Source organism: Equus przewalskii, chromosome 10 (genome assembly GCF_037783145.1).
Source record: "Equus przewalskii isolate Varuska chromosome 10, EquPr2, whole genome shotgun sequence".
NCBI classification, from domain to species: Eukaryota; Metazoa; Chordata; class Mammalia; order Perissodactyla; family Equidae; genus Equus; species Equus przewalskii.
In genome coordinates this window covers 19,180,451-19,207,957 of record NC_091840.1, presented here as the reverse complement: position 1 = coordinate 19,207,957, position 27,507 = coordinate 19,180,451, and the positions used below count along the sequence as shown (strand labels likewise).

Sequence of the window (27,507 nt, the reverse complement as noted above, 5' to 3'; positions counted from 1 at the left end):
CAGGGGACCCCTGAGCAAGGGACCCCATCCAGTGCCCACACTCCCCCCATTTCACAGAAAGACACACGGAGCTAATCTCACCAGTTTTATATCTGCTGTTGCCCACAGAGATCCCATCACATTGTCCCCTAGTCCCCAGAGCCACCCCAGCCACCAACCCTGTGACATCGTAGCCCAGAGGTGGGCTAGTCAGCAAGCAGCACCCCCTCCCCTCCCAGGGGTCCACAGAGAATGCCCCCTCCCTTCCCAGCCCTCGCGCTGGCAGCCGAGGCCCAGTTGCCCCTCCTGCTTTCCCACAATAGATCTTTCTATGTACAGCCACGTTTATACAGGCACTGCTTCCCCCCCACCCAGTCCTCCTCCCCAGCTCCTCCCAATGAGTCTGACCCCCTCCCACCTCCCTCTTGGAGGCAGACATGGAGTCCCTCCCAAGACATTACCCAGCACGTTCCACTGGACAGCTCCGCAGGCCCCCGGGCACCTTTCCAGGCGCGGGGCGGGACGGGGGTGGGGTTAAGGGTGGGCGCCCCCGCCGCTCCCCGGGGCGCGCACCCTGGGGGCCGGCCGGGGCGGAAGGGGCTGGAGGCGAGCCGGAGGCGGCGGCAAACGGGGCGGGGGCGCTACTTGACGTTGAACACCATAAGCGGCCGCTCCTCCCGCCGCTGCCACGGGCTCTTCTTGTCGCCCGCCTCGTCGCCCACCTCTGCCCCCAGCTCGTCCTCCGGGCTGGTGAGCGAGTCGCGCCGCAACTCGCTGGCGCTGCTGCGGGAACTGTCCCCGCGGCTGCGGCCCCGACCCCGGGGCACCGTGGCCGCCCGGCCCTCGGGCGCCACCACTTCGTCCAGCAGCGGTGTCAGGGAGTTGTCCTCCGGGGAGCAGAGGCCGGTGCGGCTCTCGCTGCTGCTCGGCTCCGTGTCCTCGCTGAGCGCCAGGCGCGGGGGCGCGGGCGGCGGGGGCGGCGGCGGCGGCGGGGCAGCGGGCGAGGCGCGCTCCCGCTCCTCGCGCAGGGGCCTCCGGCGCGCGGGCCGCGCCTCGTGCACGTCGACGCCCGAGTCCAGGCTGGCGTCGGTGCTGCGGCTGCCGCCCCCCGCCTGCAGGTCGATGTAGGAGTGGCGCACCTGCGAGTTGGAGCGCCCGTCGAGGGACACAAACCAGGCGCGCGGGTGGGGCTTCACGCCCAGTTCGAGCAGCTTCTTTTCGGTCAGCGCCTGCAGCTCCCCGTTGAGCTGCGCCATGGTGGACTCGTTGAACAGCACCGGGATGGTGACCGAGCCGCTGACCGGCGCCGAGCGCCCTGCCCCCCAGCCCTCGCCGCCGCCACCCCCGCCGCCCTCGCCTCCCGCGCCCGAGTGGCCCGGCATCAGCGGGCGCTGGGGGTCGGGCTGGGGAAAAGGGCGCGCCGGGCCGGGGGCTGTGCCCTCGGGCGGGACAGGCTCGTCGCCCGCCCCTGCGGCGCCCGCCTCGCCGCCGAGGCGCACGTAGTGCGCGGGTATCACCAGGGTGGGCATGACGTTGCGGTAGACACTGTCCTTGAGGTGGTCGATGGAGCCGCAGAAGATGAGCTGCCCGGCCTGGCTAAGCGACGGCGGCCGCGCCAGCTGGTCCACCGACTGCGACAGCAGGAAGTCGGGGGTCTTGCTCTCGGCCGCCCCCTTGTGGCCCAGGTAGTGCTCGAAGGGCGGCGGCGGCGGCGAGGGCGTCTCGTGCAGGAAGGCGGCGGCCCCCGAGGGCCCCCGCCGGTACTCCTCTAGGCCTGACTCCAGCCCGCCGGGACCCTCGACGGAACGGGCGCCCTTGAGCCCGGGGCCCTCGCCCCCGCGGGCACCCGCAGGCTCGGCGGCCGGACGGCTGGCAGAGCGCGGCTTGGCGCGGAAGAAGTCGTCCCGGGAGGCGGCCAAGTCTCGGGAGCTGGAGAAGGCTGAGTGGAGGGGGCCTGGAGGCGGAGCCTCGGGGTCCCCAGATGGGGCAGGCTCCAGGGGTCCCCCACAGATGAGGTGGAGCTGGGACATCGAAGTGGCCTGGTCTCGTTTGTTACCGTCAGAGGGCCCGGAGAGCTGCAGCTTGCGGTGCTGTTGCCTCGGCTTCAGGCAGCGCCTCCTGAGGAGCAGGGGGCAGACGGGGCTGTGAGGAAAGGCTGGGGCCCAGAGCAGTTCCCTAACCCTTGCATTTGCAAGATGAGGGATTGGTATAGGTGGAGGAGTCAGGACAGTGCCTGGGACTCAGGAGAGATGTTGGGGAGCCCAGATGGGTGCTGGGAGAGGTTTGTGGGAAGAGCTTGATGCCTGTGGGAGGTCCAGCCAGCAGCTGTGCCCATTTGTGTCCGCCTCGGGGTAAACTGCACTCCTTCGCATGAAGAAGGTGCAGTGAGAACCTGGGAGGAGCACCTAAGCCAGCTAGGGACATGTCTGGCCCAAGGTCCACTGGAAGTGAGAGCTGGGCTGGTAGGAACAGCTGCAGATTGTCTCTGGAGGGGCCTGGCCTGCAGGTCTTGCCTCCTCTCCCCCAAATTCTCTTAAGCCCCCAGTCTTCCAGGTCTTTGCATGTGCACATGCAGTGCTCTCCTGTCAGCATCTTGAGGATTGGAATTGTGTTTTATGCATCCTTGGGGCCCGAGTGTCCAGCACAAGACGAGGCAGAGAGGAAGCCTCAATCTGCATGGGCTGAGAGGAGGTGGGGGCGGAGGGTGGGCTTCACGAAGGCTGGGGGATTGGGAGGCACTCACCGGCAGTAGTAGATGAGCAGACACAGCAGAATAAGCACCAGCAGAGCCAGGGCTGCCAGGATGGTGAGCAGGAAGATGGTATGGTAGGTGCCGATGTCCTGGATGCCCGAAGTGATGGTGACCAGCCCTGTGCCAGACAAGGGCTTAGCATCAGGTGTGGATGCCCTTCCTGACTTTCAGAAGGAGTCCACTCTCCCAGCCTCCCCTTCCATCACTGCCCTCTGGCCCCGCTGCCCCCTCTCCTCTCACCAGCCGTGGGGGAGGCCATGGCAGCCGCCCAGTACCCCAGCTGAGGGGAGATGAACGTCCAGTAGAGCTGCCGGCCTTCCTTCCGGATCACACCAGTGCCACTGCGCACCCACAGCCCTGGAGAGGCAGGGGTTTCAGCACACTTAATGTCCCCCATCTAAGTCCCATTTGCTTTCCCCAAACTCCAGCACCTGCAGCCCCTTGAGGCACTTACCACTCTTGGGGTCAAACCTCCAGGCTGGAATGCTGGTGCCCACAGTGAGGGCACGAGGCTCCGAGGGTACAGGCAGGGACAGGTGAATGGGGCCTGAGAGTGGCACCTCTGTCCCATTGCCTGTCAGCAGGTGCACGCTCACAGCAGCCAGGGGCATCAACTCCAGCCAGGAGCCATTGCCTGTGGGAAGGGGACACAAGGGCTGGGGGCTAAATCCTAGGTAGGGGGGGGACACCCCTTCCAAGTCTGGCACCCAGCATACCTGAGCTGGAGGCCTCAGTGCCCAGGAAGGCAGGGAAAGCCCGCATTTCCTGCTGGGTGCTGGCAGGTGTGAGCGAGGCCCACAGCTGGCTATAGGTGGAGCTGACAGGCAGGCGGGCAGCCCGGCGCTGGAACTGTACCCAGGGCTGGGAGCGGGCACCTGGATAGAGAGAGGGGCTGCAGTGGCCTGGCCGGGGACGAGGTTGCCCAGCGACCAGAGCAGAAAGGAAGGATCTAAGGAGAAGGGGAGCCATTGGGTCAGGCCACCTGGGAAGGCCAGGGAGCGTGGTGACTTGGGGAGAGAACTAAGCAGTCATAGAATGTTAACTTGCAAGGGACATGGACTGGAAATCTAGTCGTGGCTGTGTGACCCTGAGCAAGTTACTTGCTTTCTCTGAAACAGTTTCCTTATTGACCTATAAAAAGATAAGGTTCAGGTCCTCAAACAATTATTATTGTCTGTTGTGTGGCAGGCACTGTGTTAGGTGTTGGGGATACAAAGATGGATGAGACACAATTCACAATTCCCTGCCTTCAAGTTCACAGTCTAGTGTAGTGCTGTCCATTACGGCACCCCTTAGAACTTTCTGCTATGGTGGATGGAAATGTTCTATATCTGTGCTGCCCATTATGGTACCTGCCAGACACACATGGCTATTAAGCATTTGAAATGTGGCTAGTGTGACTGAGGAACTGGATTTGTTTTTAAAAATTTAATGAATTTTAAATTTATTTGAATAGCCACGTGTGGCTAGAAGCTACTGCATTAGACAGCTTAAGTCATGTGTGTGCACGCATGTGTGTCTTGGAGTGGAGGGGATGTCCAACAGAGTTCCAGTACACTATGTACAATATGCTGGGCACTGTTATAAGCAGGCTACCTGTATTAACCCCTGTGATTAGCACAACAGCCCCTGAGGTAGTGCCTTTATTATCAAGCCCATGCTATAGATGCAGAAATGCAGGTGGGAGAAGTTCACTAACTTGCCCAAGGTCTCAATCCCGGAGCTGGACTGAAGCCCAGGCAACCTGGTGCCAGGACCCACGCTCTCACCCACCAGTCTATCCTGCCTCGCTATTCCAATGATGCAGGGTGCAAGGCGAGTGTGGCTCACCCAGCTTGGGAAGGCCCTGTGGCCTTGGAGCATGAGGAAGACTCAGCCAGGAAAGAAAGTGGAAAGGGACTTCCAGGAGGACTGCCATGAGAAAGGCCCAGAGGCACGAGGCAGCGTACTGGCCAGGGGACTCCAGGGGCTGGAGCGGGAGGCGTGCGGGGCAGCAGCAGGCCAGCGGCAGGCCAGGCTCCGGAGGCGCCATCGGCTTTGTGAAGAAGCCTAGGCTTTATACTGAAGCAGTGGGAGCCATGGGAGTGCTTTAAACCAGGGGGCAACAAAGGGTTCATAGGGCATTTTAGAAACCTCCAAAGACATTTTGGAAGCCTCTGGGTCAGGATGAGAGAGATGGAGATGAGCAAATGAGTAATTTGGGGACAAGGGCTCAAGCCTTTAAGAATATAAATTGGGGAGGGGTCCTCCCACTCCAAAACCCACTGTGGCTCCCTAGTACCAGCCAGATGGAGGCTCCCCCTGCCTGGTTTCATCAACCAGTCTGCACCAGGTGCTCCTCCTGCATAGCCAGACCAGAGCATTCTCTGCAGCCTCACTGTCCCCTTCTGTCCCTGCATCTCAGTGACTCCCTCAGGCCTTCCTCTCCAGGGAAGGTGCCTTTGCTCCCCCTTCAATCTGAAGCCCACGAGGTCCCACAGCCCCTTCACTGAATTCTCTCGCCCTGCTGCACTCCCAGGTTAGGGCTTTCTCAATATTGAATGCAGTCACCCTCTGCTCCACTGCCCTGATGCTTTGTAATTATTTCAGGTTTGCAATGATCTGTTTGCATGTCTTCCTACTTTTTTGTGAGCTCCACAGCGCAGGGAGTGGGTCTGTTCTTACCATTGTTTCCCAGCACCAGACACCACGCCTGGCACAGCACAGGGGCTGTGCTAAGTATTGGCTGAACGGGCCTGAAGGCCAGTGGGCAGACAAGGACCACTGCAGGATGGCTCCAGGCCTTGCACTCAATAGGTTCAGTACCAGTAGGATGACCCTCTCTCACGGCCTTCTAACATAGCCAGGCACCCAGCAGGTGCACAGCAAGTGGAGAGCCACTGACGATAAAAGTGGCAGGGAGTGGGATTCTAATGGTAGTAGAGGGAGAATAGAAACTACAAGAAGCCCCAATAGCAATAAACATTTATTGACTACTTTCTGTGCTGTTTTTTGCATGCTTGATGATGTTTAATCCTTACCTCAATTTGATGATGTACATACTATCAACATCCACATCTTACAGATGAATAAACTAAGGCTCAGAGGTTAAATGGCTTGCCCAAGGGCATACAGCTAATAATCTGGAAGAGGAGCTGGCATGGGGGTGAGGGGGGAGCCTTACCAGGAGAGCCCAAGAGGATGTGCACCAGGTCCTCATAGAGGATGAGGGTGGCCGGCCGCTCTGGGAGCAGGTAGAGGCTGACTGATGCATACACTGTGGGAGGGGCGGCCTGTCAGCTCCAGAGAACGCCTCCCCCACTCCACTGCTGGGCACTCCCTCCATCTGAATCCCAGTGACATCATTCTCCCTCAGCCCCCTTGGAGTACCCCAGCCCAGGCAGCAGCTGCTGGAAAGCCTGCCCCCTCCGCCCCCAAGGACTATTTTGGGAAGGGGTTGATGGGGTCAGCTGCTGCCCCCCCTCCCCACCTGCTCCTGCACTCACAGGGCAGCTTGTCAACACGCCAGGGCACGGAGTTGGTGAGGAAGCCAGGGCGGGCAGCAGTGACCAGCACCCAGGTGCCCAAGCGGTAACTGAGGGGCAGTGTGGCCACGCCTTCTGAGTCCGTGGTGCCAGCGGCCAGCAGCATCCGGTTCCCAAACACATCCACTGAGGCCCGGGCCAAGGGCACCAGCTCCCCGCTCACATACACCTGCACCTTGATCAGGATCTCTGTGGGCAAGATGGGGTGAGGAGAGTGAGGAGGGGAGAGTGGGGAAGAGAGAACTGGGGGAGCCCCGAGATAAGAGGAGGGGGCTGTGAGTTGGGAGCGGCTTTGGGCCAAGACTAGAGGAGGTATTATAAGAGTCAGCATTTATAGAGCCCTCATTTAAACCTCATGTCAGCCTGTGAGGTGGGTGGGACTCTTACCATGTTTCATCGAGTCTAACACATACACTTTTCCACATTTTAACATTTCTGAACTCACGCTATGCCTATGATTGATGATGTCATAATCGGCAGCATTTTTTTCCTTTCTTACTGGTACATGAAATAAGGATGCATCTTACAGTCAATGATGTATTAGATTCGATAAAGTATGTTCTCAGCCCATTTTACAGATAAAGAGACTGAGACTCAAAGAGTTTAGATACTTGCACTGGAGCTAAGTGGGAGATGGGGGATCCAAACCTGGGGTTCTGCCTCTAGACCCAAATTCTTAACCACTGGACCCTGTGGGGCTGATGTCAGGGAGAGGAGAGGGAAGGGAGGCCTGCGGAAGGATGGATAGAGAGCCAGGGGTCTGCAAGTGAAGAGGAGAGAGATCAGGATTCAGCCATTTGGAAGGGAGGGTAGGGGACTGGGTCAGAGTTTGGGTCAGGAAGAAACCGAGAAGGGGACATTAGGGAACTGGTCATTCCCATCATCCATCCTTTTCCAAGAATCCTTTGCACAAGTCTGTTTTCCTTAAGATTTAGGGACTCACACCAACCCCTAAGCCCAAAGAAGTACCTAGTTCCTCCTGACCCCTCCCCCTCACATGTACTGCCTGTCCCTTCTCAGCTGGTCAGCTACAGTCAGTCACCATGGCAACGCCCTCATTCCTCCCAAGAGATGGGCAGGGAGCTGGGGCCCTGGCAAGGGGAAGGAGATCTGGGGGGGCTGACCCAGGCCCAAGAGAAGCTGGTGTGGAGGGGGCTGGGAAGGGAAGTGCAAGTCTTTTGCTTTCCAGCTGCCTCTGCCCTTAGCCCATGGATGGTGCAGCCAGGATGATCCTGCAGGTGTGTTCTGAGCTCAGACAGAGTGACGGGAGGGACCGAGCCTTGAGTTGTTCTCATGGATTCTCAGGGCAGCCTCTCTGATCCAGAACACCCTCTAGCCCTCCCCACTCAGCACAGCCCCTCTTCAAGAACATGCCTCACCCCTATCTTGCTGCTAATAATGGGAGTAGGTGTCATGCCTGGAAAGGTACAGAGGCCTCAGTGTGGGGCCCAGGAGGCAGGTGGGAAGTGGGCTTGGTGCTGGACACAAACCTAGGAGAGTCCAGGTACAGAAGAAAGAGCCCGGAGCTGAGGGCAGGAGGGCACAGGGAGGTCAGGGGGCCTCATGGGTGGAGCCTGACACACAACAGTGACAGGTGTCTTATCTCAGGCTTCCAACCCCAGGACCATTGCCACGCCTGCCCCTGGCATCCCATCCAGCTGTTTGCCTGAGCCCACCTCCCTCTCTCCTCCCAGGCCACAGCCACCCTCTCCTCTCCAGAACACACACTCCACCCTTTCCTGCTCTCTGGTTCTCCCAGAAACTGGCAGCCTCCCCCCACCCCCAACAGTAGGAATTCTGAGAAGCTAGAGGGGCCTGGCTACTCCCCACCCCTACTTCAGGCTAGGAGCAGCTGGATGGAGCAGCTGGGAAGAGGGGACTCAGGAGTATGGAATATGGTCATTTGAGGAATGCCTTGTGTTCAAGAGCCAGAGCCTCAGAAAAGGGGAGGGGCCCCAGGGAACAAAACAGGGGTGGGCAGGTAAGGCGAAGGAGGCATCAGTGCCAAGCGGGGGTGGGGTGGGGGTGGGCGGTGGGGGCAGCAGGTGCCTAGCAGATTCTCTTCCCCTTTTCCCTCAACCTGGGCTCCCAGCCAGAGGCCTGGGAGAGCCCCCTATCCTGGCTCTATTCCAGTCAATTCCCTGGGCCCCCTTCCCTGGGGTGCAGGACTTGAGGGAGAGGCTTCCTGAGAAAGGACCCATCACAGCCTCCTCTCCTCCCCCAGAGAGCAGGGAAGACCGAGGCCCTAGGAGAACCTTCCCCATTCCTCTAAGACTGACATTCCACACAGTGTCTGCCTCTCCTGGCTTCAGCCCTGCCTCATTCCAGGAGGAAATCCGACCCCCTCCCTTCATCCGGACCCCACTTCCCTCATCCAGAGCCCCCCCACCCCCTGCTTTTCCTGCCAGCTCCTTGGTGGGGAGGTGAGGAGTGGAAAGCGCAGTTTCAGGCAGGGATGGGGCCCAGAAGTGGGAGAGGGGAGAGCAGTAGCTGGGAGGTAGGGCAGGAGGCTGGAAGGTGGGTAAGGGCTGGAGTGGGCGGAGGCCCCTGAGAGCCCAGGCGTCTTTAGGGACTCATGGTCCAGCTCTCCCACCCTCTCCCGCTGCAGGAACCGACCCCACCCCCACCTCACACACCCACCTGGGCCCGGTGAGGCGCTGGGAGGGTCTCCTCCACTGCGATGGAGAGGTGAGATGAGAAGGGGGTGACCTGGGAGTGGGCTGGGGACAGGAGTGGCCGGAGACCTGCTGGACGGGGACCCCGGCACCTGCCCTCCCAGCCGGCACAGCCCACAGCCAGCTACCCAGCTCAGCATGGCTCCACCACCACAGCCCTGCCATGCGCCTTGAGCTGGGAATCACAATTTACCCCTTTTCCCAGACACCCCCAAATGCAGCCCCTCCTTCGTCATGGGCTGAGCAGTGTTCTTTGGTGTACCCCAAGTTCTGAACCTGGGGAGCCGGCTGGGGGCTGTCAGGCTCCAAGGCAAAGAACCCCATTCAAGCAGGCAATCCGCCCACCGCCTCACTCACTCCCCCTACTCCCCTCCCCCCTTCAAACCCAGCTCTAAGCGCCCAGCCCCCGTCCGGGCCCAGGGTAGCAGCCGATGCCTGCGCCCCCACCCAGCCGGGGTCGAGAGCGAGGAACCCGCAGGGGGCTGCGGAGCGGGCGCCCGCCCCAGCCCGCCCCTGGGCGGGTGTCTTCGGCAGACAATGGCTCAGGCAGCAGCGCCTCGCGGACCAGGAGGGAGAAAAACAAGGCGGGAGGGTGCGGCGGCGCGGAGCCTGGGGACCCCAGCCCTCCTCATTGTGTCTCCTGGAGACCCCCGCCCCAGCGGTCTCCCTCTCCGTCCGTGCTGTCCCCTGTAAGCTCCGACCCCAGGTCGCCCAGCTGCCCCCACCCAAATCCAGGGAATAGAATACCCCCCCAAATGCACAAGCGCCGCGAAGAGGGGGGCTGGCGGGCGGGGGCTAGATCGGGGCTGGGGTGGGGCGCAGGCCCGCGATCGCTACCCCTCCTGGCCGAGACTCACCCTGCGGGCTGGGGGGCTCCGGCGGCGACTTGCCGGGAGCCCGGGAGGCGCCGCCGAGTAGCAGCCCCAGCAGCGGCAGGAGCCGCGCGAGGACGTTGGGGCCACTCGGCGGCGGCATCGCGGGGCTCGGCCTGGCCCTAGCGGCCCATGGCTCCCGCCCGGCCCCACTCTGCCGGCCCCGCTCAGCCCCAGCTTTGCGCCGCGCCGCGCCGCTCGGACTCCTGCTCCGGCTGCGGCGGCCGCTCGCCGCGATTGTCTCTGCGCGGAGCCGCCGCCAGCGCCCCCTGCAGGCGGCGCCCCACCCCGCGGGCCTCCGGGCACCGCCCCCTCGCCGTCCGCTCCGCCCGCCGCCCAGCGGCACTGCCAACCCTCGGTCCACCGGGCAGCCCCCACCCCGCGCTCCCAGACCCCCAGTTGAGACCAGGAGTAGCAAATAGGGTCCAGTCACCAGGGTCTTTGAGTTCTAGAGCCCCCGAGATTTGGTGCAAAATTTTGGGAGAGAAGATGGCTGCAACATACTCAAAGTGGTAGGCACGATCATGAGTGTCTCCAAAAAGTGTGAAGAACTGCCCCATTCTCTCTGCACAGTGTCGGGGAGGTAGCGTGCAGCCCCCTTGGGAATCAGTCAGTCCCGGTTCCTGTCTAGTTTCTGCCTCTTACTGAGCCATGAGCAAGTTGCTTAGCTTTCTGGTCCTCAGTCTTCTTTTAAAGTGAAAATTGTTGTAATCTCTACCTCCGTGGGGTTGTTGTAACGGTTAAATGAGATGACGGAAAGGGTCTGGCACAGGTGACAGGTGCTATTGTTGATCCAGGTAATAAGATCCGCTGCTGGGCAGTCATAATGCTTAGGAAGTTCTTCTAGAGATGGAAGCAGCCTTTCTTTGCCACTGAGAATCACTGGTTGGTCCCACTGGTTCTGCTTCCTGGATGACAAACTGAGCCTTTTCCTTCTTCCTCAGCCATTAAACCCCACATTTGAAGACAGCTATTGGCCTGCCCTTACCCCAGCTAAGCTCTCTTTCCTTCCAGTTTCTGGTTGGCATCATCACTCAGCTTCCGGGTGGCCAAATCCTCATCTAATCTGCTATCCCTCTCCAGGTTCTCTCTGGTTTGTGTCACCTTCTCCTTCTCACAATGTGGCACCCTCAAGGGGACTGGATGCCTAGGGCAAGGACCTAAGGACAGCAGGCTTCTCTCCTGGTGCTCCTCTCCTGGTTGGGTACCCTGGTTGGGTCTTCTGACCTCAGGGGTCTTTGTTACGAGCTTGTAGACAAAACCATCAGATTCTTTCTTTTTCTTTTTTTCTTTCTTTCCTTTATCTCTCTCTTTCTCTTTCTTTCCTTCTTGCTCTTTCTTTCTTGCCTTCCTTCCTGCCTTTTTCCTTTCATTCTTTTTCTTTCTTTCTCTTTCTTTCTTTCCTCCCCCTCTCTCCCCCACCCTTTCCTTCTTTTTCATAAATTTCCATCTGACCAGATTTCCCAGTCCTGTTCTTATGTAACCAATTTTTGGGAACCTCAACACAGGATTTAGCACTCATCCCTGCTGACTTTCATCTCGTTGGTTTCAACCCAACTTTACAATCTGTCGAGGCTGCCTTGAATCTGCTTCAGTCACCCATTGTATCGGAGCTTCCTCTCAGCCAGCAGCCATCTGCAGAGTGAAGAGCATCTTCCCTGGCTCCACTCAAGAGACTCATGACAACACTAGGCAGCCCAGGGCCAGGATGGAGCTTTGGGACATCCCCATAGAGATCTCCTTAGCTTTATCAAAGTTATTCGGGTTTAAATCTGAGTCTCTATCATCCAGCTCACATTTCTGTCTTGTCTATAAGGACAAATGCCAAATGCTTTTCTGGATCAAGATAAATTGTCTGGGGCCACTCAAGTGCAATGGCAGAGGGGGGAGGGAGTTTGGCTGGTGTTCAAGGATCACAGCTTAATCTTTTCCTAAATGTTCACAGTCACTTAACTAGAAGCCTGTTCTGGAACTTGCCATGCATAGATGTCAAATTGTTCTGTTCTTTTCAGAATTTACCTTTTTACTCCTTTGGGTAAAACCAAATGCTAGCAGCCCTTATGAGGCAAGTCTATCAATGGCTTCCCCCTACACTTAGCATCAAGTCCAAAGTCCTCCCCACGGCCACAAGGAGCTGCCTGCCTGCCCCCACTGCTGACCTCTTTTGGACCCCTCACTCACCTCCAGCCCATGGGCCTCCTTGCTTTTACTTCAACACATCAAGCCTGCTTCCACTTCAGGCCCACTCACCGGCTGCTCTTTCCGTCTACTTTATTCCCATGCAGCCGCCGGGCTCGTTCATTCCTCTCTCTGCTCACTTCATCAGAGAGGACTTCCCTGACCACTCTGCCTCAAATGTCAGCCCTCTCCCAACACCCACATAATTCTATCACTATCCCCTTATCTTTATTTTTACTCCCAGCACCGACCACCATGAGCACACATTTATGTGTTTGCTCTTTACCCTTGGTTGAATGTAAGTTCCTTAAGGGCAGGGACTTTGTGCTGTTCGCTGCTCCATCTCAGCACGGGAATGGTACTAGGCACATGGTAGGTGCTCAGCATTTATTGAACACATGAATCAACAGATCTCTCAGGACTCCAGGTAGACCGCCCACCTCTAGCCCCTGACTCCAGTCTCAGCAGGGAGACAGTTGTCTTCCACTCCTAGCCCTCCTGGGGGCTCCCTGCCCGGTGCCCTCTTTCCTAACTAAAGCCCCTTCTCCTTGATGGGAAGAAGGGACAGCAGCAGGGTGGCCGGATAGCAGTGCATGCTCTTCTCTCCCTAGTGTGGCACTGCTTTCTTCAGGCTAGCTTAGCCAGCTGCCCTCTGCTCCGCCCCACCCTGAACACAGCTTGAAAGGCTTTTTTTTTATGAGAGTAGGGAGAGCATGTTATCTCCCCAAATCAGGTCATCTTGAAGTTTACCCCTCCAAAAACCTTGAAAAAACTATTGTTTAAAGCCGCCCACCTGGGACCCAGCCTGCCTTCTCTAATGCTCCCAACCCCCATCCCACCCAGCTACCCTCACACCCCCTCCAATCTCACCTGAAGGCTCTGCCACCCTTTCCCTCTTTTTTTTTTTTTAAAGATTTTATTTTTTTCCTTTTTCTCCCAAAGCCCCCGGGTACATAGCCATGTATTTTTAGTTGTGGGTCCCTCTAGTTGTGGCATGTGGGACGCCACTTGAGCATGGCTTGATGAGAGTTGCCATGTCCGCGCTCAGGATTCGAACTGGCAAAACCCTGGGCCACTGAAGCAGAGCACACGAACTTAACCACTCCGCCATGGGGCCGACTTCTCTTTCCCTCTTTGCCACCCTCACTCTCTACTCTCTGACACTCCCCAATGACAGTAATTTGCAACCCTTGTCCTGGCCGAGAGCCTCTCCGCTCACACTTCTACCAGTCCCAGATCCCCACTCCAAACATCACCCCCTCTCCTTCTCGGACCCCAAGAAGAGACAGCATGCTGGGGGTTGGGGCTCAGCCTCTTTATTAGGCAGCAGGAAAGGGGGTGGCTCAGGAGGACTCCATGGAACAGCGCTGACCTGTGTCTGACCAGAGCTAGGGGGGCACTTGGAGAAGATGGGGTAGAACAGGCCCCACACCCAGTCCTCCTGCTGGGACAGAGTATGGGCTGCACCATCACTCATCTTCTTCATCTTCTTCCAGCGGTGGCCGATTCCGCTTGAAGAAGCCGACCTGGGGGTGCACAGGGACCAGAGACAGGGTGTAAAGATGATCCTTAGGCCCCAGAGCAGCCGTGGAGGAAGTATGCTAGAAACCAGCCAGCCACGAGGTCCTCTCCCTGGACCAGCGCAGAACACAGACTCCACTATATGCACAAATGGAAGCCTTTCCCCACTTAGAGATAATGCATGTAACAAATTTTTTTTAAAGGTTTCGTTTTTTCTTCCCTGAATTTTTCTTATATACTGATGCTTATGTCTCTATACGGCTCAAGCTCACGATGATATGTATTTCATTATTATAAGTCTAAGGTGTGGTTTTCCCTCTGGGAAAACCATGGCTTCCTGGAAGCCCATGGCTTCCCAGGACTCAGACGTGTGAGCGAGTTTGAGAACAGCCTGCTTGTTCTCCAGGCTCAGAGGAGGGGGTGCCCCGCCAGGGCCTCATTAGGGAGCAGGGTTTGGATCAGACCTGGGTCTCCCACCTCAGAGGAGGGAAGGACAAGCAGGGAGGAAGCGGACCCTGTCCTCCTTAGCAGTCAGGGAATTCCTGAAGGCAAGACTCCTCCCCTGGGACTCTTCCTCTCAAGGAAGAAGGGGTGTAAAGGCCTTAGAATTTCAGGTGTCACCTCTCCCAGGGGTCTGTGCCCTGGAAGAAGTCCTCTGGAGAATGACATTCTAACAGTGCAGATGTCGATCAGATGGGCCGGGGTCACCCAGTTGGGCCACCATCTCTCTCTGCCTCCCTGTGAGGTTGGGCGGAGCCTGTGCCCACCCTCATGCCTCACCTTCCACATGGCCACGACCAGGAGGGTGAGCAACAGCAGGCCACCCAGCACGCCTACCAGCACCCACCAGATTGGAATGGCCCTGTCCTCCAAGACCCGAAGCAGCTGCGTCTGCACCTGAAGGCAAACCAGGGTGCATCTCCTCAGTCACCACGACACTTGCCTTTCCCAATGACTCAGACGTGCGGGTTGGTAATCCCCAGCCAAGCCACCTACCTGTCCCACCCCTCTGACCCAGGGAGGCCCCGCCCCCAACCTGCTGGGCACAGACACATGGGAAGACCAATGGGGCCTGCAGGACTCATCTCCTCTGCCACCATTGTGTACTCACCAGAGCTTCCCCGCTGGGCAGGCTGAGGGTGGGCACGGCATACGGAAGGGAGGAGACGTTGAACCAAGCGCGTGACTGTAGCACAAACTGATCCAGTAGCTTCTGGATGGGGTTGAGGTGAAAGCAATTTATATGAGGCCTATTGGTTGCAGGAGTCCCAGGCGGACTGCCCGTTGGAGGAGCCCTGCCCCTGGCCTAATCCCATCCCTTCCAAAGTAAACCTTGCCCTCACTCTCTTCTCGCCCCCCAACCCCGCCTCTCCCCAGAGCATAATCAGTCCCCGCCTCCAGTGGGCTCAGCCCCTGGGCCCCACCCACCCCTGTCAAGCCCCACCTGGCGAAGGCTGGGCAGCCACACAAAGGCCCGCACGGTGACCATGGCCCGCTGCCCACGCGCCATCTCCTCCAGCTCACACTGCACCACAGTACAGGGCGCCGAGTCGCAGTTCTGAGGGGATGCGCCATTAGTCTGCAGACCCTCTGGACCCATCACCCCTCACCCCAAGGATCCAAAACAGAGGGGACCAAGGAGTCAGGGAGCTCAGTCCACTCTCTCGAGAAGGGCCTCAGATTCAAGCTTTGGACGTTATCTTTAAGTGGGATTTGCTCACACCATCCCAGAGATGCAGGGAGAGGGCAGGAAGAAGTGGGTCATCATCCAGCGTTCGATACCCAGGATTTTTGTAACCCTCTTTGGCATTTACTCATTTTCTTTAATGCACTGAGAGCCTTAAAGAAGGCAAGTGCCCCTCACCCCACCCCAGACAGAAGACCAGCACAATCCTTCGTATTCACTTGGAGTACTCCGTGGCCCCAAGGTGGCCCACCGGTGGCCCAGATCACACTTCTGGCCCCTTTCCCTGCCTCCCATGCCCTCTGCCCCCCGAGGTCCAGGGAGGCCTGCTGGAGACCGCAGAGTCTGCTCACCACGAGAACTGGGTCCTGAAGCCTCGAGGGCTGCATTGGCCCTGGCAGGAATGCCTCTCTGCGCTCCCGCTGGTGACGGGGGTGGTAAACAGGGGAAGGGCTGGGGGTGGGCAGCCCCCAGTCCAGCTGGGGAGGCAAAGAAGTAGTCAGATCCTGCACTCTGCCCATGTCCCCATCCTCCCAGAGGGGCCCTGGTCGATGGGCTAGGTCTCACCTACAGCTCTGATTTCCATCCAGGCTCTCACCTTGAGGGGGTTAGGAGACGGCTGTGGGGAGCACTGAAGCCCCCCCTGGGGCTGTATATCCAGGATGTAGAGCAGGTCAGAGGGCTGGGACTGGCTCGGGAGGTGGAGGCTGAGGCGCAGGCCACGTACAGCACCAGGGCCATTGTTGTGGAGCTAGCGGGGTGGTGGCAGCAGGATGTTAGGTAGCTCAGCAACTAGCCCAGCTCCTGGGACTGTCCCACCCCAGCACGGGGCCCGGAGACTCCTCCCTACCTCATAGGTGTGCTCCACTTTGGGACCCCAGCTGTCTGAGCTGTTCTTCCTGTCATCTTCTTCTGCTGCCACCACTAGGGAGGCTGGAAGGGAGTTCCTGCAGGGGCCCGAACCCTCACAGTGAGCTTGATGCCCTGATTTACCTGTGGGGGTTCCGCCAGGGCCCCCTGAACCGTAGGGCTCTGCTGCCATCTCCCTTATCCATCCCCGGCCTCTCACCCTCGCAGCTCCACGCGGGCCTCCGCCCGGACAGGTACATGCAGCCGCAGAGTCTCGCTGTTCGGATTCTTGCTGTTCTTGCTGGAGGGGAGGAGACAGGAGAATCAGGTCAGGGACACCAGCCCACGGAACATCAGGACCCTCTGGGGCGGGGCCAGAATTTCAGAGGGCTCAGGAAGAGCTACCTCCACAAACAGCATGCCATCCTAAAGTAAGACCTGGGAAAGAACTTCCTATAGGACTCCAAGACTCAGAAACAAGTCTCTGAGGAAGGGGAACAGGGAAGTCTGAAGAGCAGGCATCCCAGAAGACGGTTCTGTATGGAGGGCGTCTGAGGGTCTCTGTAGCAGGATCAGATAAGGGGAAGGGTGGTGGGTAGCAGTGCTCTCCAGTCCAGTACCTCCTTATCTGCAACTGCAAGGACACAGTCTCCCCAGCTTCTTCCAGGTTCTCCACACTCACCAACATCGTGATTTCTATCTGAGAGACAGCGGGCGCCAAAGTCACTGCCCAAATGCCTGCTCTGGGCAGCCCTGTCCTGAATATGGCCTCCAGTCCTCATCCTCCAAGGTCACCATTATTATCTCCATTTTCTTCAGAAGCCTACTCAGAGAGGGAAGGTCACTCACCCAAGAACACACAGCTAGGGAGTGTGAGGACCAGGATTCCATCCCAGAGCTGACTCCAAACCCAGCCCCTAAAACCTAATTGTCTAGGAGCCCCTGGTGGAGCAGACCCAGCATCCAGGACTCGGCGCCCCCACCTGGGCATTCCTCTTCATGGGGTTGCCCAGCTCACACAGCACCACCTTGGTCTCGTTCTCCTTCTTCTGGTCACAGATGAGCCTCTCAAAGCCCTTTGGGAGGCAGTTCCAAGAAAGAAGGCAGTTACAGAGCAGCCCATATCTATTTAAACTCCTTGGAAAGTCTGGAAAAGACTTGTGTGCTAGGGTGGGTAGGGGGTTTCTTGGGGTGGGAGTTCAAGGTACTGTCACGTTCTACTGTTTATATTACTGTAGCACTCTATTTTTTTTAATGAACTTTTTAGAAATAAAAACACAAAACATTACATCAACTGTGATCCCATTGTTATAAACAATATTAACAATATAAAAAATCAATGTATACCTATGTCAGTGTCTGTTGATGTTGAGAAAAAAGACTGGAAGGAAATCCACCAAATGTTAACAGAGGTTCCTGTTAACATTTGGTTCCTGAGCCATTTTTGGTTTGGATTTTATAATAGAGTTCTTAAATTTTGTGCTATTAGCAATTACTCCTCCTCCAAATTAAGAAAAAAAAAAGAGGAAGAAATCGCAGCTTTCACAGCGAAGTGTAAGAGAAGTGGGGGTTCTCAGGGCGGGAGATGAGAGTCAAGGCTCCTGTGCCTCCCAGGTGCCGGGTAATGCCCCTGGGCAGAGGCCTCACCTCTATGTTGCTGAGGGCCTGCATGTAGTGGGCACCTGGGGGCAGCTGCACGGCCAGTTCAGCCTCATAGGCCCCCTCACCCTCGTTGGTGGCATCCATCTGCAGCTTCAGTACATTATCGGCTCCAATTAGGAGTGGGGAGCCCGTCCTGTGGGAAGAAAGAAGTAAAGCTGAGGAGGCCGAGTCCAGGCCCAGGGTCTGAGATGAAGAGAGGGGCTAAGGACAACATAGGGGGCGTATGACACCCCAGGTAGAGAGGAGGTGTCATTGGGGCAGACAGGGCCCGGCAGGGCAGGAGGTCTCCTCACACGTTGGCAGTGAGGTGAAGCTGAGGCACACACAGGTCGTCTTCCCCACAGTCCAGGATGATGCGGGTCTGGAGGGGCACATCAGGGTGGGAGGGTAAATTGGGGGCATGTGAAGTTTGGGGTCACCTCAGGGCTTAGGGAATTAGAAGGTCTGAGAATGAAAGGAGTTTGGAGATGACACCAGGTCTTTGGGGTTTGCATCAGGGTTTGGGACGATGTCAGGGTTTTGGTGTTGACATCAGGATTTGTAGGTTTATATCAGAGTTTAGAGGTGACATCAACACTTGTGGTTTACATCAGGATTTAGGAGATATTGGGATTTTGGGGGGTTTCATAAGGGTTTAGAATGGCATCAGAGATTAGAGGTGACATCAAGGCTTGGGAATTCACATTACGACTTCTATACTAACCCTAACCCTGACTTTCTGGCAGGGGCCCTGCACCTCCCTTGCCTGCCCCCACCCACCCCCACCTGCTCCTGGACGTGGGTGTCTCCATGCAGCACGAGAGCAGGGGCTATTCCATCCTTCTCGGGCTGCAGGGACACATTGAGGCTGAGCACGATGGGGCTCAGCTTGTCCCGGAAGTCAGCCTCATCCTAGAGAGGAGGCAAGAGTCAGGATACCTTGCTATAGTGCACCTTACCATGCGTGTTCCCACTGACCACCCCTGGACCAACAGCACCCAGCCCATGCCCCATGCACAGCCTGGGCATACTCGGAGGAAGGCCTCGATGGTGCGGCAGTTGGGGCTGGTCCTCCCGCCCAGGTCCAGGTGCAGCGTGGTGCCTGCCTGTTGAGAGCTCAGCAGTAGCACCCGCCGGCCCTGGCGGGGCTTCTGCCGGTCCAGCTGCAGTTCGGCATTTAGGCCTGGCAGGGCAAGCAGGGAGGGTCAGGATCTCCCTGACCAGCCTCAGGGAAGGCCAGGCCCTCTTCCCTCCTGTCCCCACAGTGCCACTCACGCAGCTTCTCAGGAATGTTGTGCCCAGTGACTCCCACACACATCTGGATGTCAAAGCTGCAAAGACATGAGTGGGGCTCAGGGGCTAGGGCCCCTCTTGGTCCCAGATCCTGCCTGGCCCATGCCCTCCATCTCCTCACCAGCTCACTGATGTCTTTTTCTGGGGCAGCACACAATTCTTCACAGCAGGATTCAGCGAATCGTTCACTAGCAGCTGGACACTGACCATCACCACCGGCTGAGCTCTGGTGGGAATGGGGGAAGGCTTGCTATTGTGGCTTCCCCTGGCCCCATCTCCTCTGATAGTGTGGGCCCTCCCCTCCCCTGCCCCTGGAGCCAGAGCTCACCTGTACACAGCCACCTTGTTGGCCCCGTAAGCTCCCACCAATAGGTCTATAGATATTGGGCGGGGGGGGGGGGGGGGGTCAGAATTGGCAATTAGTGAGGGCATGGGGTCCTCATCTCATCTTCCCAGGAGTTCCTCACACTACTTCCTCCCACTACTTCCTCCATTGAAGGTTTGATCTGGTCCCCCCGCCCCCCAGCATCCCAGCCACAGACAGGTCAGAGCTCTCAGTGGGGCACCAAGTTAGGCACGGGCCCCTGGCTGTCTCTCAGTATCTCCAGCTAATGTCCAAAGGCCCTTCTTGTCTAGCTGGAGGCAGTCCAGGGGCACCTGGATATCCATTGTCATCGATGTCTGTGGCACCTCGAAGGGAGAAGCCGAAGGCAGAGCCTGTGGAGAAGGGGCTGTCCAGGACCTGGGAGGGGTGTGAGCTAAGCCCCTCACTCTGACCCAGGAACACCAGCACTTGGCCCCGACCATCGGGACCACCATAGGGGGCGGCCACTGCAACATCTGGAAGGAGCAACAGAAATGGAGTGGCTGTTTGTTACCCAATCTCTCCAGGTGGTCCTGTGAAACTTCCCGGAGCTCCTTCTCTGCCCAGACCCTAGGGGACCAGGAGAGGGATGCAAAGATCTGCGTCAAGGAGGGGGCTGCCCTGCCCTCCAAGAGTTTACGATCGGGTAGGAGAGAGACCCATCAAGTGGGATTATTATAAAAACAGTAACAGCTTTCACAATCTAGAGAAAAATATACTGACAAGATTTCATTTAATCCTGAAAATTAGGCATTATTATTGCCATATTAGAGAGAAAGCTGAGTCCCAGAAGATTAAGTAACCAAGACCTGCTAAATACTGGCCCTCTCATCCCCTAGGGACCTTCACCCCCTTCTGCTTTCCTCACACAAACCCAGAGCCACACCATGGGCTTGTCATCACTAAAAACTTTTAAGGTCTCTCTTGAAAAGGTATTTGTTAATAATCTTATTCATTTGTAAGAGTTCTTTGCACATGATAGGAATTAAGATCTTTGATGTATATATGGCAACTGCCTTTCTTTTGTCTTCTGACTTTGTTTATGGTATGTTTTCTGTGCAGTTTTTTCTTTGAAAAATATACTTTTATTTTTCTGATCAAGTTACACAAAGTTCATCCGAATAGACTACCCTGACCACAGTTCGGTCCCCAGGCCCTGGGCCTCCACTCTCCTCGTCTTTGGCTCTCTCGTCTCTTCACTTATTTCCTGACCATTCTATCACCCTTGCCATATCCTTAGCCTTCTTGTCCCATTGCTAGTCCTGGGCAAGCCTGGCTAGACACCACCAGATTGGGCACCATGAATTCCTGACTCCAGACTTCACTAGGGACCTCCGGGCTGCCCAGCCGTCCTGCAGGGCTTTCTGCTCAGCTCCCTCTCTCAGACTACTCAGCACCTATTTCAAACCTTCTCCATTCAGCTCCCAGCCTCCCACTTCCTTCTCAAAGAGAAGCAGCTCAACTGTTGTGCTAGAAATCCACACCCACTTTTTTTCCCTTTTCCCATTTGACCCTGGAATAGGTGTCCCTCCTGGCACTGGTCTGAGCATCCCAACCCCACATTCTCCAGGCATCGCAGGGACCCTCCCAGGGCTCATTCCCCCCGCCCACCCCCCCCCCCCCCCATTTCGCCACAAGATCATCCTCCCCTATATTCAACCTACTCCATCTTCTTCCAAATGAAAATAACCTCTTGACCCTTGTCTCCGGGTGATCATCGTTTCTCTTCTTCCTTTTACAGTCACACTGGTTGAAAGAGCTGACTACCCTGGCTGCCTCCAATTCTTCATCTTCATTCATACACTGCCCCATGGCATTCTGGCTTCTGCCCCCACCCATCCTGAAGGGAGTCTTGTCACTGTCGCCAATGACCTCCTACTTGCTTAAGCCCATGGATGCTTCTCCAGCCCCATCTAACTGTACCTTTCAGCAGCATCCGGAGCCACTGAACCCTCTTCCTCCTGCTTAAAGCACTCTCTGCCTTTGAGTTCTGGGCCATCAGATCTCCTGGTTTCCCTCCTACCTCTCTGGATGCTCTTCTGTCCCCTTTCCAGACTCACTGCCTCTGGGAGTCCCCTAAATGCTCTTGCACCCCAGGGCTCTGTCCTGGGCCTCTTCTCACTTCACAGGCTCCCAGGACCTCGTCCACTCACCCCAGGCCCCTATCTCCCACTCAGACTTCTCTGGTGAAGTGGGGGAAGCCACATCCAACTGTTCTCTGGTCATTTCTGCCTAATGCTCCCAAGTCCTTCAAGCTCTAACAAGTCCAGAACTGGACTGCTGATCTTCTGCCCATCTATCTTCCCCAGACCTGCTGCATGACCTGAATTCCAGGCAGTGAAAGGCACCACCACCTACTTAACTCCTCTTTCCCTTAGCCCCACATCCAATCACTCATCAAATCCTAATAATCTAAGTACTAAATATCTGTGAAACCACCTTCATTTCTAACTCCACTGCCAAAATCCACATCCAGGTCGTCATCATCTCTTGCCTGGATGAAAGAAAACAAATCCTAATTGGTCTCCCTTAACTCTCTCCTGCTTAAAGCCCTTCCTGGCTCCCGCTGCCCCCAGGTCAAATCCACGGTCTTTGTTGTGGCTGTTAATCCCTCTGAAGCAAGTGAGGTTCCTCTCTTCCCTTACCATTGTAGCCATCTCGGTTGAGGTCGCCCAGAGGAGCGATGGCCGAGCCAAATCGTCCATAGATCCGTGTGCCGGTCAGCAGGAGGCTGGCGGGGCCCAGCGGTTGGGGGCTTCGAGGCTGAAGGAACAAGTACACGCGCCCCACCTCCGCCAGCTTGCGGTCAGCACGTCTTTCCATGTACAGTGGTGCGCCCACCAGCAGGTCGTGCCTCCTGCAGGCCAGAAGGGTGGGTTAGGTGGGGTGGGTTAGGGGGATGCTGTGGGCCAGGGCCGAATCTGCTGGTCCATCTTCACTCTCCCGCTCCCCTTGGTGGTCATGTGGGAGTGAGGGCTACGAAAGGAGACTAAGGGCAGTCAATGCCTCCGGTAATTGGGGACCCAATTGGGTAGGTGTGGGGCGTCCCCCTCCTCACCTGTCCCCGTTAACGTCAGTGACAGCCACCGAATGCCCGAAATACGAAGCCATCTGCAGGAAGAGGAGGCGCATCTTAATTCCCGATCCTGGACATGGGACCCTCTTTTAGACATTGCCCCCAACACCTCGCAGAATATTCTAGGGCCCCAATCCCCAGCCTCGGCCACCCCCACCAGCACCTGGCCCCCACCTGCTCTCCATGTAGCCGGTGCAGCATCTGGAAGTTCGAGTCTAAAATTTCCACCTGTGGGGAAACGGCACAGGAGCGCATCAGACTTGCCCCCACGACAGTCTCCCGCTCCAGGTGAGAAAAGGCAGGAAGTTTGGAGGGGTTGTCAGTCTGAGGAGTGGAGTCAGGGATTCAGGATGCCAAGTATCGGGGCAGGGGCCACTCACCGCTCCCAGGGTCCAGCTCCAGGTGGGGGCACCGAAGACATACTCTGGGGAAAGCAGGGCCCAGAGAATGAGGTCCTTCGAACTACCCACCTTCCGCCCGCCATTCCGCCCCCCGGGTTGATTTCGGTGTGGGGCTTCGAGGTGCCCCTTCCCCGGCTGGGAATCTTCCCCAACCCCCGCCCCTGACAAAGTGGATTTCCTGCCTGTAGTGCTGAGATCTTCATCGAACTCGCCCACGGCCACTGAGTACCCTGAAGACAGAACGCGAATTAGTCCTTGCGGGAGAGCGAAGCAGGGAGGGGGCTGAGGGCGAGGAAACAGGAGATTCAGAGACGATCCAGTCTAAACCCCAAACTGCAGACGGGAAAAATGAGCCCCCCCCACCCCCCCCCCCACCCCGCGACAGGCCAAGAGCTGCCCTAAGCCGCTCAGCGAATGCAGGACGCGAGGAGTGAGGTGGGGCGTAGGGGAGTCCGCCGGCCTGCTGGGGAAGATGCAGGAACAGACGGCGAGGAGCTAGGGCTGTCCAGCTGGGACTGGCACTCCCGCTGGGGCAGGACCTGACCGGCAGGGGAGGGCGGTGACACTTAGAGGGCTGGGAAGACTAGCAGGGAGGTGCCAGGGTTACCCCGGTAGCCGTCGAAGTACTCTGGTTTCATGGAATCGAATGTGAAGCGCTGGGTGGGCACGCTCCATAAGAGGGTGCCCGGGCGGTAACTCGAGACGATATTGGCAATTGGAGCCCGCGCCAGGAGACCTAGGGGGCGAGGGAAAACGGGTGTGGGGATCCAGAGACCCCAGGCGGAGAGAAAGGGAGGAGGTGTATGGATGGTCACGTACCTAAGAAATAATAGCCGCCAGGGGCCCCAAGCACCAGCTCCCCAGCCTGAAAGGGAAGTCCTGGAGGTAAGAGGGGACCCTGCGCGGGAGCCGCCCCCGTGCCGGTTATGCTCCCTACTTGCCTGAGTGACCGCCGAGCTGAAGCCGGCTTCGCAGTAGCGCTTGTCTCCTGGAGGAGGCAAAGAGGAGGCGTCAGTTAAGGGGCGGGTCAAGAAGCGTCCGCTGGAGCCTGGGGCGCGGGCGGAGTCATATAGGGGCGGGGGTCCTCGGGTAATATAGAGGCGTGGCCTTGAAACGGCGCGGGGGCGGGGCGGGGCGGGGCGGGGCCAGGAGCTGGGCCACTGGGCAATGCCGGACGGAAAGCAGGGCCTTGGGGCGCTAGGACGATCAGATTAAGGGAGGGGCTCAGTGGCCGCGAGTGGGCGGAGCCAAAACAGTTTGCTGCGCTCACCCAAGTAGGTTTTGCTGTAAACATGGCTCATGATGTTGTCCCGACAGGGCGAGTACTCCGCGCGGCGGCCGTTCTCGAGCTGAGCCACGAAGCAGCCACCTACCGGCGTCTTCTCAGCCTCGTCGGTCTTTTCCAGGGCGTTCCAGTGCTGCCAGGGGGCGCAGGCCTGGGGCGGGGCCACAGGAGAGTGGGGAAGGGACGGGACTCGGGTTCCCCCCACTCCACAAGTCCCTGCCCCGTCTGCTCCCTGTGCCCTGTCCCGCGGCGCCCACCACAACGTAGTCGCTCCAGCTGACGACCGACGCCCCCAGTCCTTGCTGGGCCTTAAAGGTTTGGAAAATTTGGGAGCTTGTGTTTCGCGTCTCATCATCTGGAGGACACAAGAGGGATGGGGCGCTGAAGCTCGGCTGGCACGCTCCCTCTAGCTCCTCCCTTTCCTTCCTTGCGCGGGACTCACTGAGGTCGAAGGACAGCGAGGTGCACTGGCCGCCCTCGGCCTTCCAGGGGCACAGGAAAGCGCCGCCCATTTCCTCCTGGCTGCGGCCTAGGGTCCGCGGGGCGCCCACCACGATGGACACGCTGCGGAAGAAAGCTGGGTGAGGGCTGTGCGGATTCCGGGGTACCCTATGCCCAGTGCCTGCGCTGGGAGCACTAAGCGGATGGGCGGTGTACTTTGGGGAGCATTGGATCATCTTTCCTCAATGAGACCTCCTAGACTATCTAAGCCAACGTCTTCATTTTATGGCCAATGAACCTGACTCCCAGTGAGAGGAAATCACATGCCCGAAGTAACCGAGCGAATCAAGGGTAAAGCTGGGACTATAATCATTTGGTTTGATTTGAACACGTGGGGTTTCTTATCCTTGCTGAAAAAGACCTCCTAATCTCTGTATACCATCTACACTCCCCATCCCCCCCCACCAAAAGCCAGGGGTTTACATGCTTCCTAGAAGGTCTTTCTGTAGACTTATAAGATTGTTACCAGATTCCTTCTTGAGAGCTAGTTTTAATGGGTGAAGAATTAGGAAGCTAGTGGGCACCTCTAAAGTGTGGGGTGGCATGCTGATATCGCTGAGGAGTCTAGTAGATATAGGTTCAAATCACAGCTCTGCTATATATAAAATGGAACCATAGCAACCGATCAGTGCCGTCAGAAGTAAATGAAATAATGTATGAGGGAGAGTCAGCACGGTGCCCGCCAAATAACACGTAACAAGTGCTCAAAACATGTTATAATGTATATATGTGTGTGTGTGTGTATGTTTTTTAGCAGGCAGGATGTTATTAAGTAGTGCCCATGAATCAATATCTGTGGAAAGGAGGGGGAAGAAGCAGGAGTGGGCACAGGATGGAGTGGAGTTGAGATTCAGGCCCAATGACAATCATGGGTCAACACCCTGAGAGCTCTGGAGGTGAAGGACCCTTCAGAGCTGCCTCAAGCTAAGGTGAGAGAGTCAGACGCTTACACCCCATTCTCCCTCCACACTCCTCATTGATCAGTCATTGGCTGTAGGCCACATTGGGAAGGGGACTTGACTTTGGGGGAGCTGACTCTCTTCAGCAGAGGCAATTCCCCAAGGGGCTGATACTTGAAGTCTGTCTGCCATAGCCCCTCCCTGAAGTTGGGCATCAGAGTGTCAACAATAACTAATAGCTCAGGGTAGTTACTATAAAGAGGAGGAGCCAGGACTCCAATCTTGGCAGTCTGATTTTGCAGCCTGATTAATCCCAACCATTAATGGTCTATTGCTTCTTTTCAGCTATCTATATTTTGATGGGGATGAGGGAAGGGAGTAGAGAAGCAAGGTTAGGGTGGGTAGACAATTTTATAGTTTTGCAAGTCAATTTAAAACATGTGTTCCTCTCTGTATTTCGAGGGGATGAGAGTGGATATGTACAACCGACCCTTGGAGAAAAAAATAAGGGCATCAACTTTGGTTTTCCCTTGTTCTTGTGCCCATCTCCCCCTTGGTGCCCCTCCCTCACACTCTCACCTGAGGCGCTCCCTCCCCAGTATTCCTAATAAGAACGCGTAGACTCCAGAAGTCACCGCTCAACCTCTATCATAAGTGGGGAACTCGAGGCCCACAGAAGCAGTGATGTGGGGGAATCGTTCTCTCTCCCCGCACCCAAACCTCCCCCAAGGCTCACCTCCCACGGCTGTCTTTGTAGAAGTCCAGTGAAAACCCAAAGTGGCTGCCATTGGGGCCTGTGTAGAAGGTGAGCCGCACCGGGTCCAGGTTCAAGGCCCAGGCTTGAGGGGCTGTACCGGGTCCCAAGAGCAGCTGCATCCACTCCAGAAGCCAGAGGGCATGAAGTGGACGCAAAGCTCTGGCCATATTCCTTCTTCCACAACCTCCTAGGTAGGAATGGGCTGGCTTCTTCCTCTTCTTTTCGGTTTCCACCACAGGAAGTCTTTTCTTATCAAACTGGAACCCATTTGCTGAGCGGTAGGCAGAGCAAAGGGCTATAGGAGCTGGACCTATTTGGTTTCTAGGATTGCCAGGAAGTGGGTGAGGCCACCCTGGGGGTGGATGCTCATGGCTGAAAGCCATGACTCCTCCCTTATCCTGAGAGTAGTTTATCACCAAGTTCTGTTGATTCTGACTCTTAAGTGCATCTCTTGAATCTTCACCCCATTTCCACTACCACCATGCTGGTCTAAAGCCACCATTGCCGTCTGCTTAGGCTAGTGCAACCATGAACTAACTTGTCCATACACCTCGACACTAGCCCACACTTCTACAGTTCCCCACCCTACCCCCTCTGCAGCTGCCTGCACTGCTCTGGCACCCTGTGACTTGGTCAGAGGTGGGGGAAGGAGTAAGGAAGCTTCTGCCCCCTGATAAGACCCGAGGCTGCTGTATCCTTTTGGATAAGGCACTTATCCACTTCCTCCTTCCAGGGCCTTGGGCAGCTTCAGTCAGCCATATTGGTGCAGTAGCTTCCTCACTCTTCCTCCATCTCAGGCCAAGTTTTAATGCGGCCAAAGAGCAGTTCAGCCAGTGCTGGGAAAGGGGTGGTGAATGGATCCTGGCCTGAGGGGAAAGGAGATAGGGATAAAGTGGAGTCATTCCAGTGTATTCTGGCTCAGAGGCTCCAAGATTATACACTAGCTGTTCAGTTTCTGAAGGTAGGCCCTCACTCTTTCTTGGGTGACAGAGCTCTGGTCCAGCCATCAAGACAGTTCTAGAGGGGTCATTGCCTAGGGGAAGCCTCTCTCTACTCCTCAGGTTGGCACCCTGGGGTTAACACACATGGGCACAGCACCAATCACACTGTTTAGTCATGGTCTGTTCACTGGATTGTGTTCATGAGTCCCTTGAAAGCAAGGTTCCTTCCTGTAGCCCCAGGGTCTAGCCAAGAGCCCAACACATAGAAGGTATTGCTGAGACAGACTGAATGGAAACATGTACTGAGGATGGAAG

At 57.0% G+C, this 27,507-nt stretch overlaps 2 protein-coding genes across 6 annotated transcripts; both read right to left on the bottom strand.

Annotated features, from left to right (window-relative positions):
• Window positions 1-72: 72 nt before the first annotated feature.
• Window positions 73-10,047, bottom strand: FAM171A2 (family with sequence similarity 171 member A2). 2 transcript variants are annotated; one of them, XM_070560326.1, is made up of 9 exons: window positions 9,788-10,034; window positions 8,896-8,975; window positions 6,217-6,444; window positions 5,895-5,987; window positions 3,448-3,606; window positions 3,186-3,365; window positions 2,972-3,088; window positions 2,723-2,849; window positions 73-2,097 (listed from the first exon to the last, which is right to left on the bottom strand). In XM_070560326.1, the coding sequence occupies exons 3-9, from the start codon at window positions 6,359-6,361 to the stop codon at window positions 621-623; spliced, it is 2,298 nt and encodes a 765-aa protein (XP_070416427.1). In that variant the 5' UTR covers window positions 6,362-6,444; window positions 8,896-8,975; window positions 9,788-10,034; the 3' UTR covers window positions 73-620. The 2 variants fall into 2 exon arrangements, with proteins under 2 accessions (XP_070416427.1, XP_070416426.1); XM_070560325.1 differs by lacking the exon at window positions 8,896-8,975 and having other exon boundaries at window positions 9,788-10,047.
• Window positions 10,048-13,280: 3,233 nt separating this feature from the next.
• ITGA2B (integrin subunit alpha 2b) lies at window positions 13,281-27,117 on the bottom strand. 4 transcript variants are annotated; one of them, XM_008520606.2, is made up of 30 exons: window positions 26,231-27,117; window positions 24,537-24,658; window positions 24,352-24,449; window positions 24,080-24,245; window positions 23,751-23,797; window positions 23,629-23,674; window positions 23,417-23,545; window positions 22,992-23,039; window positions 22,789-22,832; window positions 22,583-22,636; window positions 22,391-22,443; window positions 21,978-22,189; window positions 19,626-19,808; window positions 19,297-19,342; window positions 19,090-19,194; window positions 18,951-19,006; window positions 18,707-18,858; window positions 18,462-18,587; window positions 17,990-18,057; window positions 17,682-17,829; window positions 17,018-17,110; window positions 16,655-16,734; window positions 16,255-16,335; window positions 16,036-16,132; window positions 15,784-15,936; window positions 15,539-15,664; window positions 14,946-15,059; window positions 14,613-14,714; window positions 14,282-14,398; window positions 13,281-13,506 (listed from the first exon to the last, which is right to left on the bottom strand). In XM_008520606.2, exons 1-30 carry the CDS (start codon window positions 26,632-26,634, stop codon window positions 13,450-13,452), a joined length of 3,327 nt encoding a protein of 1,108 aa, XP_008518828.1. In that variant the 5' UTR covers window positions 26,635-27,117; the 3' UTR covers window positions 13,281-13,449. The 4 variants fall into 4 exon arrangements, with proteins under 4 accessions (XP_008518828.1, XP_070417921.1, XP_008518827.1 ...); XM_070561820.1 differs by lacking the exon at window positions 14,946-15,059; XM_008520605.2 differs by having other exon boundaries at window positions 24,352-24,658; window positions 26,231-26,737.
• Window positions 27,118-27,507: the final 390 nt, after the last annotated feature.